The sequence below is a fragment of the Sarcophilus harrisii genome, chromosome 3 (assembly GCF_902635505.1).
Source record: "Sarcophilus harrisii chromosome 3, mSarHar1.11, whole genome shotgun sequence".
Lineage (NCBI taxonomy): Eukaryota > Metazoa > Chordata > Mammalia > Dasyuromorphia > Dasyuridae > Sarcophilus > Sarcophilus harrisii.
Window position 1 is genome coordinate 573,687,171 of NC_045428.1, and position 14,065 is coordinate 573,701,235.

Genomic DNA, 14,065 nt, shown 5'->3' on the forward strand with positions numbered 1-14,065 from the left:
GTCATTTGGATGCTCAAACCCCAGTTTGGAGTCACTGCAAGCCAAGCTTCAATGCTAACACCCTAAACAGAAACTAGTTCTGTTTGAAGTGAAGCTATTCAGGGGCTGTGGAGAGTAAGATATGGCACTAAGAGTCTGAATTTCAACTCCCATATTCTTCACTCCTCTTTAGGCTGAGAGACTACTAACTTTTTCTCATCAATAAGTTGTGAATTTTATATCTGATACTGAATACCCGTAGTTTTCAAATCTTCAATAAATCATAGAACATTGTATTGTAAAACAACCAAGAGATAATTAGAAAATCTAGACTGAACAAACATATAGGTCACTTAGCTGCCAATGAATATTGGGTTTTTGAACACGCATGTATATTCTCTTAACTTCAATTTATTAATAAGAAAGAAATAATGATGGAAGGATAGAAAGAGAAAAAGAGAAGTTACCTATTCTGCTTACTTCACCAAATTATCAAGAAAAAAAGTGAATGAAAAAGTGTTACATAAACTATAGCACTATAAAATTCAAGGTCTTATTTTTGGGAGTATCCAAAGAGATCTAGAATATACTCCAGATTAGTGTGAAAAGGGGCAAAATGAGGTAAGATCATTAATCAGGAGTCTTATTGATTTACTGATATACATTGAAGACACAAAAATCCAGGAAGAGACCATTACAAATAAAAGAGGAACTGACAAATCACTATACAATAAGGGACAAAATCTCTTCAATCTGAGAAAAGCTCCCGAGATGCAATTTTGGGAAAAGGAGGCAAGGTTAGAACCCTGTATATATATTTGCACTTAAAATTTTAAAGCGAATCTAAGAATCTAATCTGGTTTTTTGGGAAGAAGTATCAAGAGACAGTTCCAAATAAACATGATGATAAAAATGCCAGTTTTGTGTCTGAGGTTTTAGAACTCGAATTACTGTATTGCCTCAGGGGCAGCTAGGTAGCACAGTTGGTTAGAATACTGACCCTGACATTCGACATTGTGTGACCTTGAATTAACCATGATTGCCTTAAAAAAAAAAAAAAAAAAAAAAAAAAAAAAGGTTGTACCACCTCAGAAAAAGATACTAACTTTACTGACAGACTAAAGAACTAGACTGGTAACCATTGGCCAGTCACATACTGAGAAGTTAACTAGATGTGTGAACCATTTGGCTACTTAAGAGGATTCTTCTCCAAAGAAAGGATGCAGTCAAAAGAAACCTTTGAGAAAAAATGTCAGCATTCTTTTTGTTCTTCCGTCAATGATTTCTGGTACAATTTGCCAGAATCTTGTGTTTTTTGAGCATTTTGAGACAATATCACTGAACTGCAAAAAAAATAAAGATAATCCACCAAAGACAAGCAAGGAAGGTTAAACGGTGGCAGAAGAGGAGAGGTGTCACTGAGCATGGGCAATTGTCACAAGCCTAGGGCTCTCATACAAGAACACAGATGCCCTTCTGCTCTTCTGCATTTGGGGAAAGCAATTTTCAACTTTCTGCCCAATATAAGATACCCTTGATGACTATTGCTCTCACAGGTTTTCTTGTGGAATATATGTGATCGACAGGAGGGAAAAATGTCTTTTTTTCCAGCTCCCATAAAAGACTAAGAGTAGAAATCCTTAACAAATCCACATTTGAAGGTTGGTTTTTTTTTTTTAAAAGAACTTAAGTTCTCCTTACATTTTTGCTTCCCAACTTATGATGGGAAGTTGCTGCAAGCTAAATGGTGTCAAATCATTACTGCATGTACTGCATGCATGCAACCAATGTTTTATGGAAATGGCAGCTTCCATTGGATATGAATGTGGGTTTGAATTTGCATTATTTTGAGTTGCTCTGGTCATCTGTAAAATAAGGTTTGGACAAGAGCAAAGGGTACTGTGAACTGCTCTAAGTGGCATTTTAAAAATATCATGGAAAATGAGAAAGGTTTAAGGTTGGGGAAAGGTAAGTGTCCCATTTTTCAAAAGGGAAGAAAATAAACTTCAAACCACAGCCTGCCTTCTATTTCTAGGAAAATTTTAGAATTAATCAGAGTTGATTGGTGGGCGTTCAGAAACGGAAGCAATGATTACAAGGGATTAAAGAGCCAATGTGGTTTTATCAAGAATATTTTGGACAGCTTACCAAAATTTTAGTAAATTAGAATAAGATAAGAGATATATGGCCCAGATGGTAATGCAATTAGGTGGTTAAGAACTAGTTGGCAATCTAGCCTTACACAGGGTTGTTAATGACTCTGTTAAACTGAGGCTAGGAGAGTGCTTCACAGATCTGTGCTGAGCCAATGCAACCAGCAATCTCTTAGTTACCAAATCCATTGGACTCTTCTGAATCCTCATGGTTCTTGATCTGTCTGTAGCCTCTTAAACATCACACACCCTCTTCTTGAGACTTTCTAGGTTCCTGTGACTCTCTTCCTACCTCTTGACTGTTCCTTCTCAGTTTCTCTTCCTTCTTCTGGATGGATTTCCACTTAATCTTCTTTCATACAGGTGATTCTCAGATTTATCTATCCCACCCTAACCTTTCTCTTGACCTTCCTTGACCTGAACTGCACCTACCAGACATCTCAAATTGGATATCCTATATGCATATCAGACTAAACCTACTCCAAAAAGAACTCATTTCCCCACTGTTCTTCACTTCCCTATTACTATCTGGGGCACCAACATTTGCCCACCAGGCTCCCTGAGATACCACTATCTAAAACCTAGTTGTCATTCTTGCCTCCGCACTCTTCCTTTCCAATGTATCCAATCTGTTGCCACATTCCTTTTAAGTCACATTTGTCCTATGTGCCCCCACCCTGAGGTAGGCCTTCATTACCTCACAACTCTAAACAACTGCCATCGCTGCTGGCTGGTATCTCTGCTCCCGGGCTCTCCTGCACTCAGCCATCAAAGTGATGGCTGACCTGGTCACATCACTCCTTCTCCCCCAATCAATAAACTCAAGTGGTTCCCTAATGCCTATACGAGCAAATAGAAAGCCCTGTTTGGCTCTTGAAGCCCTTTATGACCTTGGCTCCTTTCTGCCTTTCCTCCCTCCCTTCCACATACTCTATCATGTTGGAAAACCAGTCACCTTGCTGCTCCCCACACAAGATGCTTCATTCTTACTGGCTGTTTCCCACTCCTGCAATTCTCCCTCTCTTTACTTCTACCTTTTGGCTTCCCTGATTTCCTTTAAGTCTAACTCAATTTGTACCTCCTGCAAGGTCTTTCCTGGTCCCTCTTATTTAACTTTTTCTAATTTGTACATTTTTTGCCTAGTTTTCCTGTTGTCTCATCTATTAGACTGTGAGCTCCTTGAAGGCAGGAACTGTTTCTATCTTTCTTTGTAGTCACAGTCTGGAGCTCAGGGGGGTGTTAAATAAATGTTGGTAAACAAAAAATGAATATATTCATAATCCAAAAATTTTTGGCAGGTTAGAGGACCAGGACAAATGAAATAATATGAAATTCAACAGGGAACAACTGTTAACTTCTGATATTTGGGTAAAAAAAAGTTAACATCGCCAGTACAAGATAGATAACAGCTGTTCAGAAAGGGAGTTTTTTTTTTTCTTTTTAAGTGGATGGCAAATTCAATATTAGCCATTACTGTGAAATGGAAGCAAAAAATAAAATAAAATAAAATTTGACACCATTTTGCACTAAATAAAAAGCTTTATAAGTTCCAGGAATTATGAAGATCAGGCCCCATCTGGAGTACTCCTTTCAGGTGGTAAATTACAGTTGAAGAAGCTCTCTGAGAAGCTACAGAGAGTTTTAGGGGGAAGAAGAATGGTAAAGAATCTTGAGTCTATTATTTTCTGAGGACTGGTTGAAGGATTAGAGCATATTTAGTCTAAAGAAGACCAAGGAAGATACACGAGGCATAATTCATATATTTGAAGAGCTGCCCTACAGCAAAGAATCTGCCTACACTATGTTTGGAAGAGAGTAAAGAACCAAGAGTAACAGGAAAAAGTAGCAGAGATAAACTAGGACTTACTGTCAGTAACCAATGAGTTTCCTGGAGGGGAATGAGCTGTTTTGATGGGAATCAAGGAAAGGCTGGATAACTAAAAGTTAGAAGGGCATACTGAGGGTTTCTTTTGTGCATGAGTTGGATTAAATGGCTAATGAGCTCTTCTTCCTCTTCTAAATTCTATGATTCTATGGAGAATCCATGAAAAACTTTTAGTTACAGAGTTTACAACACAGTAAAGCTCTGTTGCTGTTTAGTCACATCAGTTATATTTGATTCTTCACGATCCCTTTTCAGGGTTTCTTGGCAAAGACACTGGAGTAGAGAATGGAAGAAATGTGGAGATAATAGCTGTTTCCAACTATTTTTAAGAGCTTTTATGAAGACTTGTTCTGCTTGGCCCCCAATAGCAAAATCAGAACTAGAGGTGACAGCTGTAAAGACACAAATTTAGTCTTGACTTATGCTAACACTTCCTAACAATTACATCATCCAAATGTCCAATGAGCTGCTCTGGAAAGTAAGTGAATTCCCTTTCATTAGTAATATTTAAGACTGGCTTTCCTCTAGAGAAAATTTCTGTTCATATCCAGTCTGAAGAGGTTGACCTTTAAGGTCTTATCAAAGTTTTATGATAATACAAATTCATGTGAATAACTACTTTCTAAAATAGCTAAAAAGATTGGATTTTGTATACCAATTTTTTCTTAATATAAGTTACATTTATACTTTATAAACTTTATGAAAGGAAGTTATAAAAGGAAAATAAAAAATCTTGGGTGTATTTTTATGTCACAAAAAGATCACCACCAGAGCAAGAACAATAATCTGGTATCAAAGACCTACTCTATGTTCTACTTCCTCATTCACAGTAGACATTCAAATTCCCACCATACAATATCTAGGCAGGGTTAAGCCAATTTCCACTCTTCCCAACCAAGAATTGAACACATTTTCCTTGAAATAAGCATCTGTCACATAACTGAGTCTAAACTCTGAGGCAAGGAGTGCCTCTGTACTATAAAGCTCTCTTCACCTAGGATCTCAAATTATTCCTAATTTGATGTCACCCCTAGGAAGTGATTGGAGGCAGAAAATCTACTGTCCCTTCCAATCCTCTTGGATTGCTCAAGTGACACATAAAGTAAAATCTTTACAATGGCAATTCTAAGGAAAAATGATACACTTCTTCAATAGTCTTGTCAAATAGTGTTTTAAAACAATCAGTATGATTTCTAGCTACGCCTTTCATTCCTACCTCCTCCAAATCTTAAGAGTTGGGAAAAACACTATTTTCTAAGTCTGTAAAGATCAAATCCCTTAAGCACTCACAATTTATTCTTAAAGAAGTTATTAACAGCATCTTGCTAACTATTATAACTATTATAACAGCATCTACAAAAACAACAGAAAAAGCTGCACTATGTATAGTTTACTATTCCTTTTAAAGTATAATAAAGCCATTATATAACTTTTTTTTCTTTCCCCTCCAACTCTTGGCTTAGAAGTGGCTACCATAAGACAAATATAAATTATGTATACATAAACATACACACATTTACATATATATATATATATATAAAACCATTCTTGACATATTTCTATATTTATCACTTCTTTCTCTGGATGCAGATAGTGTCTCCTTTCATGCATCCTTTGTTAATTTATAGTTAATCTGGGTATTTATAATAGTCAAAATGACAGTCATTCAAAGTTTGCTATTACTGTATACAATGTTCTCTTGGTTCTACTCATTTCACCTTTCATTAGTTCATCTAAATCTAGCCATGTTTTTCTAAGATCATTAAGCTCATCATTTCTTATGGCACAATGATATCCCATGATGATCATATACAACAACTTGTTCAGCTGTTTCCCAACTGACAGGCTCAGTTTCTCCATCTGAAGTTTTCTCGAAAAAGAGAGAAGAATAATCTGCCATTTCCTTCTCTAGCTCATTTTACAAATGAGGAAAATTGAAGCAAATAGGGTTAAATTAAGTGATTTGTCCAGGATCACATGCGAGTAAGTATCTGAGGCTGCATTTGAACTCAAGAAGATGAGTCTTTCTGACTCTGGGCCCCATACTCTACTTACTGTATCACCTAGCTGCCCAGGACTATGTACTGTGCTAAATGGCCTAACTGTAGTATTACACAATAATACCTCTATTACCTAATTTAATGATCAAGCTCAGCCTGGAAAAGAGAAGAAAATATTCATCTTCCTCCCTTCACCGCAGAGGTGAGAGACTCTGGGTACAGAACAACATACATAAGGCCAGACTCCAGTGAAGCTTGATTGGACAGAACTGTCATTTTCTAATTGTTTTTATTCCCTATTACAAAGGGAAGGCTCTCTGTGTAGGAAAGGGGGAGAAATATCTGAAATAACAATTATGTAAAAACAAATGATACTAATAAAAAGGGGGGAAAGGAAGAAAAATGCCAAGTCATGTTCTAAATAAAATAGTAAAAAAACAAAACAAATCAATGTCCACTTTCTCTGTAGTGACTCAGCAAATGCAATTACCCGTTAGGCCCTTTGTACCAACGCAGGTTGGTACTTGGAATTTTGGAGAATAACCTACCGCAATGGTGTTAAACTGAAAAAAGTAAAATAAAATAAAAATGGTGCCCACTAATCTATCCTTAAGGATGCCTATAGTTTAGTTTTAAAATGTAACATTATGTGCTTTTATTTCCCAAATGCATTTGAATCTGGTTCTGACCCACTTGGAAACATCATGGGCTGTTAGTGGCCTGGGATTTGGCGGCCCATGTGGCTGGTATGTAGTGGGGTGAGATTTGAAAGCTAAGCCTTTCTGGCTATGTGACTTCTTCTGGACAGACCAAAAAATTCAAAACTGATTGAAATTAGATTCCTAAAGGAGAAAGGGAAAAGATGCTTCCTCATATTTATTCAGGGAGGAAAGACAAAGATGTGGAGCACTATACAATCGACTTTTTTTTTTTTAAAGTTCATGTGCTGGGCTGCTACATGGTGCAGTGGACAGAGCACTAGCCCTGAAATTCAACCTGAATTCAAATCTGACCTCAGACATTTGATAAATGACTTGCCCAGGGTCATACAGCAATTTCGCGCTGTATGACCCTGGGCAAGTCATTTAACCCCAATCCTCACAGAAACAACAACAGCAACAAAATGTTCATGTGTCTTGTGGAACCTTTTCTTTCTTTAAAAAATTCTTTTAAGAGAATTCTCTCTGGGGAGAATAGAGGAGAGATGCAGTTTTTTTTTTTTTTAAATAAAAACCAATAAAAATATTGTAAAAATAAAAACAGAAACAGAAAAAAATGTTTAAGCAGAACAAGAATAAATTTTAAAAGTTATCTGTATCAGTCCTATCTTTTTGTGGGTGATTTTAGATTTTAAATGTTTTTTTTTTCTATCCAAAGTATGAAATATGTTTGAATTGAAACCAGTTAAAAGTAACTATTTCTTTATAGGGGATTGGGAGGGAATGTAAGAATAACTTTTACTCATTTTTTTTTTCTTTCCATCAATTCAATTCCATCACAGAGCTAAAGCATTCCCTAACACCCAACACCAATATAACTTAAATACATTATCACAGAGAATGATAACAATGACAATTGTAGGGGAAGCATTGCTTTTAAAGATAAATTTACCTGAATTGGAACAACAAAAATACATGAAAATACAGAAACCATGCACCAGGCCAAGGAGACTGTATTGATTCTGCAGAGCTTTTATCTTACATAAGCAAGCTGCTGGCTCTCTATAAATTTAGGAGTGAGCCTATCAAGTCCAACACAATCAACAGTCTCCAGAACCAACAACTTACCTAACAGTACCTCATCAGCCTCCTTACATTCCATCTTAATGATTCTTTGGAACAATAAGATTTAACTACTTGTAGTTTCAAGTCATTTTTAGACAGTAGTGATAGGCAAATAATAATTTTGACCAGAAGAAATCTTCATTTAGGGATAAAGTTATGGTTTAAAAAGGCTAGATATAAAGTCCTTACACAATTTCATCAACAACAAAAAAAAACTTTTAAAAAATGACTCTGGATTCTCAGGGAAGAATAACTAATGAAATACAGCTCTTCTTCCCCTCTTCTATACCTTTGTACTATCAAGAAAACATAACTCACAATTTTTTACATATCTGATAGCCAAATAAAAAGGCTTCCAACAGTACCTAAAATAAGCATTCCAGCTTATGTTTTATGATATTACAACTTTTTTCTAACCCCACACTGTACTTAAAACAAAACCTCTATATAGTGAATCGTCTTTCTCATTTGCTGATACATGCACTAGTTTTTCATTTGTTCTCAGCCCTTGTTTCTAATATACACACTTCACTTCCTCCACCAGCATGCCTTTAAAGCACCCCCTAGAACAGGGCTGATGATGCACAAGGTTAGTTCTTAAGTGCCTGTGCATGCAATAAAGCTCCAATCCTCAGATACCTGGACCCAAACTGGACACAAGTAAAATCATCATCACCACCACCTTCATCCTCATCCTCATCATCACCATCATCATCTTCATTTTCTTCATCACTACTGTCCCCAGACATATCAGAAAGTGCGAGGAAGAGGAAGGAGAAAGGATGGTCGTATGTACTACCACAACAAAAGTAAAAAAGTGCCATCAGAATAGATAGGAAAGAAGGCAACAAAAGGTTTGGCAACAGCTTTCCCTCTGAACTACAAGAGCTGTTTCCATCCACATGCAAACGACATAGCCAAATTGGAGAAATATAAAGCAGACAAACAAATTTACTGGGTTAAGAAAACTGTGATATTGCTTTTTAAGGAGGTTGTATTTGCATGCAAACACACATGAATTAATATGCCTTGGCATTAGCTTTGCCCTCAATTTTAGTAACCAGAGAAAAGGGATATCTGACCACAATAATTGAAGATGGGCAGTTAATCCTAAAAACTAGCTGCTCTACAAGTGAGAGTAACTTTGGAGTATTGATTTGAAGTGCATCTAAAGTGATCCATTCAGTATCAATACTCAAATTCTATGCTGATCTTCTATGAAAGTTAATTTGCTAACAATTAAAATTTCTGCAGAAGAGAGTAGCATGAGGATTGGAAGGAAAGTCTCATGATTCTGCAGAACTCGACCCTATGACGTTCTCAATCCAAGGCTGGCCAAAGCATGGGTTCAGGGATTAGAGCTACCCCACTAGTTAGCCACACAATCAATTAAACTCAAAACAGAAAAATCAGATGTTCATATCTAAGGTTAGTACTAAAACAATTTTTCCAAAGTCCCAGCACTGCAAACAGACAACTCTCTTCTGGAGAAAATACCTAGAAGGAATCCTTAGGGCAGAGGGACGCCTGCTCGTGGGACCTGGAGAAGCAGGAAACAAAGGTGGGCCCATGGCTGTGGGTCTTTGTCTGGAAGGACTGGTCGACAGGGCAGGCGGGCTTGGTGAGCTAGACAAAGCGGAGAGACTCGAGGACCGCAGAGTGGGAGAAGTCGAAAAGCCCCAGGGAGGGGCCACAGTGTAAGGGCGATACCTCGGAGACGAAGCCTGGCTTCCTGAAGGGCTTTCTCCTGGAATATGAGGACTGAGCGAAATGGAAGGCACAGATATCGGAGCGGCTGCATTGGAAGGTGAGGTACAAGAGGAGCTCGTCACTGGCACATAGCTTGAGAAAGGGGTATTGGGAGTTGGACTAGTGTCATAGAGGCTAAATTAATTGTTGAAAGGAAAAAAAGAAGAGAAAGGGGAAGAAAAAGGCAATTGAAGAAAGAAAGTAGGAAAGAACACACAAAATACAGGAAAGCTTACTTTTCAACTTCATGTTTCCCTCCTCTGTGGGCACATAAAGCAAGGGCCCGCACCTGTTTTTACCTTTGAGCTCTCGGACACACATCTGCCATGTGTATATATTTATAATGAACTAAATGCTGGACAATGTTAGATTCAGCATTTCTAATTCCTATATCCAAAGTTCATCATTTAATGAGTGACATCTGTTTCCCCAAACCAGAAAGCCAGGAGAGAAGATAACACTTTTGATGACTAAATCTACCCCTAAGAGTGTTAAACCTCATCCAAACTCATTAAAAAGGAAATCCTGAAAGAAATTCTTCCTGTATATCATTCCTAGGTTTGGTATGGTTCAAGGAGACATGCAAATGGAACCATGCTGACCTGGACAGTGAGCTGGCACTGAAGGAACCCACGTTGCAAAACATGGGGCTCGTTCCTGGATTAGATCCTGCACTAAGCATCAGGTTTCTGTCCGGTGATCGAGCTGCAGTTGCAATCGGCTGGGAAGTCGCCGTCAGACTGGCAAAAGGATTCTCGTCTCTAGTTTGAGTGGACATCATTAGCACTTCCATTAAAATCTGGCCAATCAAATCCTTAAAATCAGAGAACACTGTTGGAAAAGCAGGACAGAGGAAGTTAGGGTCAGTATCATGGACCAAAACTAGGACACAGAAAATAAACATCACAAAGTGCTGCAAGCACAGTGGCTAATGACTGGTCACCACCAACTGTGGAGATCTGTAAGATTTATAAGAATCTGCCTGAAGTGTTCTACTCTTGAATGCCCATCAGCTAATGGCAAGCTATATGTGAAAATGGTTTAAGTTCCTTTTTTTTTTTAAGTTCTCAAGTGAGAATAGATTGAGAATTTATCCTGCTTTTTTCATATTCACATTTCCCTTGTGCCTGAAATGCTTTTTTTCCTCCAGTGTGACACACTATCCTATATTCCCTGAAATTCTAACACATGTAAATCCTCTGTGGCTTAACCATACACTTACAATATGGTTATTAAAAGTGTTAGTAAATAGAATATAGACTCAGAATTAGCAAGGTTTGTCAGGTGAATATAAGGAATAGTCTGGCATTATGCTGACCAAGTCCGAAAAGAGACAATTGCTGAGCTCAATTCTGGAATTTAGGCTAAATAGAAAAGTCTGTACGGGCCAGACTATTCCTTATATTCCCCTGACAAATCTTGGTAATTCTGAGAAATGAGACTTGCAAGAGAATAAAAGGATTCTTTTTGTTTTTGTCTTGGCAAAAAAGGCAGTCTCCTCTACAAGGAAAAGCAATAAGATAAGAAAGGAAGAGAATATTCTTGAGAATCAGAAGAAAAGGTTTTCCCCCCAATAATCTTCCCCTATCTGTCATATCATTCAAGATAATTAGTTAAAAGTGACCAAGCAGTGCATTTTTGTTCTTTTTCCCAGGTTATTTATACCTTCTAAATCCAATTCTCCCTGAGCAACAAGAAAACTGTTCGGTTCTGCACACATATATTGTATCCAAGATCTACTGTAATCTATTTAACATGTATAGGACTGCTTGCCATCTTTGGGGAGAGGGTGGAGGGAGGGAGGGGAAAAATCGGAACAGAAGTGAGTGCAAGGGATAATGTTGTAAAAAATTACCCTGGCATAGGTTCTGTCAATAAAAAGTTATTTAATTAAAAAAAAAAAAAGACCAAGCAGGAATAAATGTTTACAACTCAAATTCTAAGTCCTTTGATGGCTAAAAATGATCATCTGGTGATCGGGAATGTACTAAAGAATAGAGAGCAAGGTTCAACCCTGTCTCTAACACATACTGATTAGGTGCTAATGAATCAATTGCTCAACTTTTAATCTGTCGAGACCCAAGTAAATAAGCCTCTAATGTTTTAGGGCAGAGTGCAATTATATTAGGAAGTTTCTAGCCCAGACATTGCTCATCTGATGAAATCATAGGACCAGAATGGGTCTCTCCCCACAGTCAAAAGAAAAATGGTTAATGACAAGGAAAAAAAATTGGAATCCCAACAACACTACATCAAATACTACCAGTTCAACAAGTAAGCTGTATTGAACTCGTTTTACTTGAGTCCAAATAACACTGTAAGAGATCTTTAAGACCAAGATGGTACCTTTTAAGCTGTTCAGATGTCAATTAACAAAATGCTACAAAATAAATTCATGAAATTATAAGCTTTCTCGTGATATTCCTCTAACAGTGACAAATACTGAGGGGGACTATGAATAACTTATTCAGATGTAGTTTTCTTTCACAGAAATAAAAAAAAATATATTATTTTTTTACTTTTTTCATCCTAGGTTTATCTACCATTCAAATAAACAAAATGGAAAAGACTGCATATAAAGCAAAAAAAACCTTAAAATTTACAATTTGTTTCTATAAGTCTGTTAACTTTAACAAAACAAACTGTTGAAAAGCAGCATGACAGTGTGGATGAAAACTATAACTTCCAAAGAGCTGCCAAATTGCACTGTGATGGAACTCCAATAAGATCACAGGTTCAGTCCACTCATCCTGAAAGAGAAGTCCTGTTCAAAAGACCGTTTTATTAACAAAACCACAAGAAAGGAGAAATGAAGTCACTCTGACCTCAGCAGCAGGAATCACCACTGTTAACAATAAATGCCCCAAACTGAATGGGTTACATTTAGACAATCAATATATTGAAAGGTGACAAGACAGAAATCCATACCTTCTTTTGGGTTCTGCTTAAATTGTGCAGAAAGTGAAGTCAAAAAAATGACATCTCTGTCCCGGTCTTTCCAAGAGACGCGAAAGATCTTACAGACCAGCTGTAAGGCCTGTTCTTCTGATACCTCAGAACCTGATGAAAGTTCCTTTCAGAAAGGATTAAAAAAAAAAGATTTGGGGGAGCATAAATTTCAAATGAAATTTTGTGAAACATATAGTCAAATATTTCTACAAAGAATAACATTTTACACAAATTCAAGGACATTAACAAAGCATGAAAAAGAAATCATCTAAAAATGTTAATTTGCTGATAAAAAAGGAAATGATCTGATACATAAATTACTGTAACTTGGAGCCCCTGCAAAACCTAGAGCTCCACAATTTATAATACATTCTCTGGAGGAGGATGAAAGGATAATGACATCATCTGGCAATTTTAAGGCAAAAAAGCCCAGAAAGGATCTGTACATTCTACTCACTCACATGTATGTACACATTTTCTCATCTCTAAAAGAGATTAGCATTGTGAACATAACCATTTACCACTAAAAAGCAAAATATAACCCTTTTCTGCTTGTTGAAAGGCATGGTCTATGAGGACTCATAACACCAAAGTGGTGATCATTAATAGCCAAGAAGAGTTTACTAATCCAATTATTCAGTGATGAAGAGGGCCATCTACACCCAGAGAGAGGACCATAGGAACTAAATGTGAGTCACAACATAGTATTTTCACTCTTTTCATTGTTGCTTGCTTGCATTTTCTTCTTTTTTTAAACTGGTTTGAATTGATTTTTCTTGTGCAGCACAATAACTATGTAAATATGTATGCATATATTGGATTTAACATATTTCTACCATGTTTAACATATATTGGACCATTTGTCATCTAGGGAAGGGAGGGAAAACTGGAACACAAAGTTTTGCAAGGGCTAATGTTAAAAAGAATTGTCCATGCATATGTTTTGAAAAATAAAAAGCTTTACTAATAATTAAAAAAAAAAAAAGTTTGCCAAGAGTAGTTCTCATCAAACAATGTCATGTTTGAATTCTTTAGGGAGTTGAAACCAGGAAAAGTTATAGTTGCATGTCATTTGAATTTCAGCAAATCAGACAAAAACTATTCTTTTCCAGCTGGAAGGGATTTCAGAAGTCCTTTTCTTCAACTCCTGCTGACAGAAATTGTCTCTCAACAATTCCACGAAGCAAACCCCAGTCTTTGAGTGAAGAATTTAAGGAGGGAGGGAGAATCAACTATTTCCCAAGAAAGCTCATTACAAGTTAGAACAATGCTAATTATTAGCAAAGTTTTCTTTTATTGTCAGGATGAACCTGTCTCTTAGCAATTTTCTTTTCTTTCTTCCCTTTATTTTTATTAAAGCTTTTTATTTACAAAGCATATGCATGGGTAATTTTTCCACCACTCTGACCCTTGCAAAATCATTTGTTGCAAATTTTCCCCTCCTTCCCCCCACCCCTTCCCCTAGCTGGCAGGTAATACATGTTAAATCCAATATATGTATACATATTTATACAGTTATCTTGCTGCACAAGAAAAATCAGATCAAGAAGGAAGAAAAAGAAAAAC

General features: G+C 36.9%; 1 protein-coding gene across 3 annotated transcripts in view; it reads right to left on the reverse strand.

The window, feature by feature from the left end:
- The window catches only part of UBE4B (ubiquitination factor E4B), a 119,448-nt gene that overhangs the window by 46,617 nt on the left and 58,766 nt on the right, over window positions 1-14,065 (reverse strand). The window contains exons 5-8 of one of the 3 annotated variants that reach the window (XM_031962893.1): window positions 12,479-12,623; window positions 10,153-10,381; window positions 9,299-9,685; window positions 8,441-8,596 (exon numbers count right to left, since the gene is read on the reverse strand). In XM_031962893.1, the coding sequence (XP_031818753.1) occupies window positions 8,441-8,596; window positions 9,299-9,685; window positions 10,153-10,381; window positions 12,479-12,623 (917 nt within the window). The remainder of the gene's footprint in view (window positions 1-8,440; window positions 8,597-9,298; window positions 9,686-10,152; window positions 10,382-12,478; window positions 12,624-14,065) is intronic. The other 2 variants (XM_031962894.1, XM_031962895.1) reach the window with 2 other exon arrangements.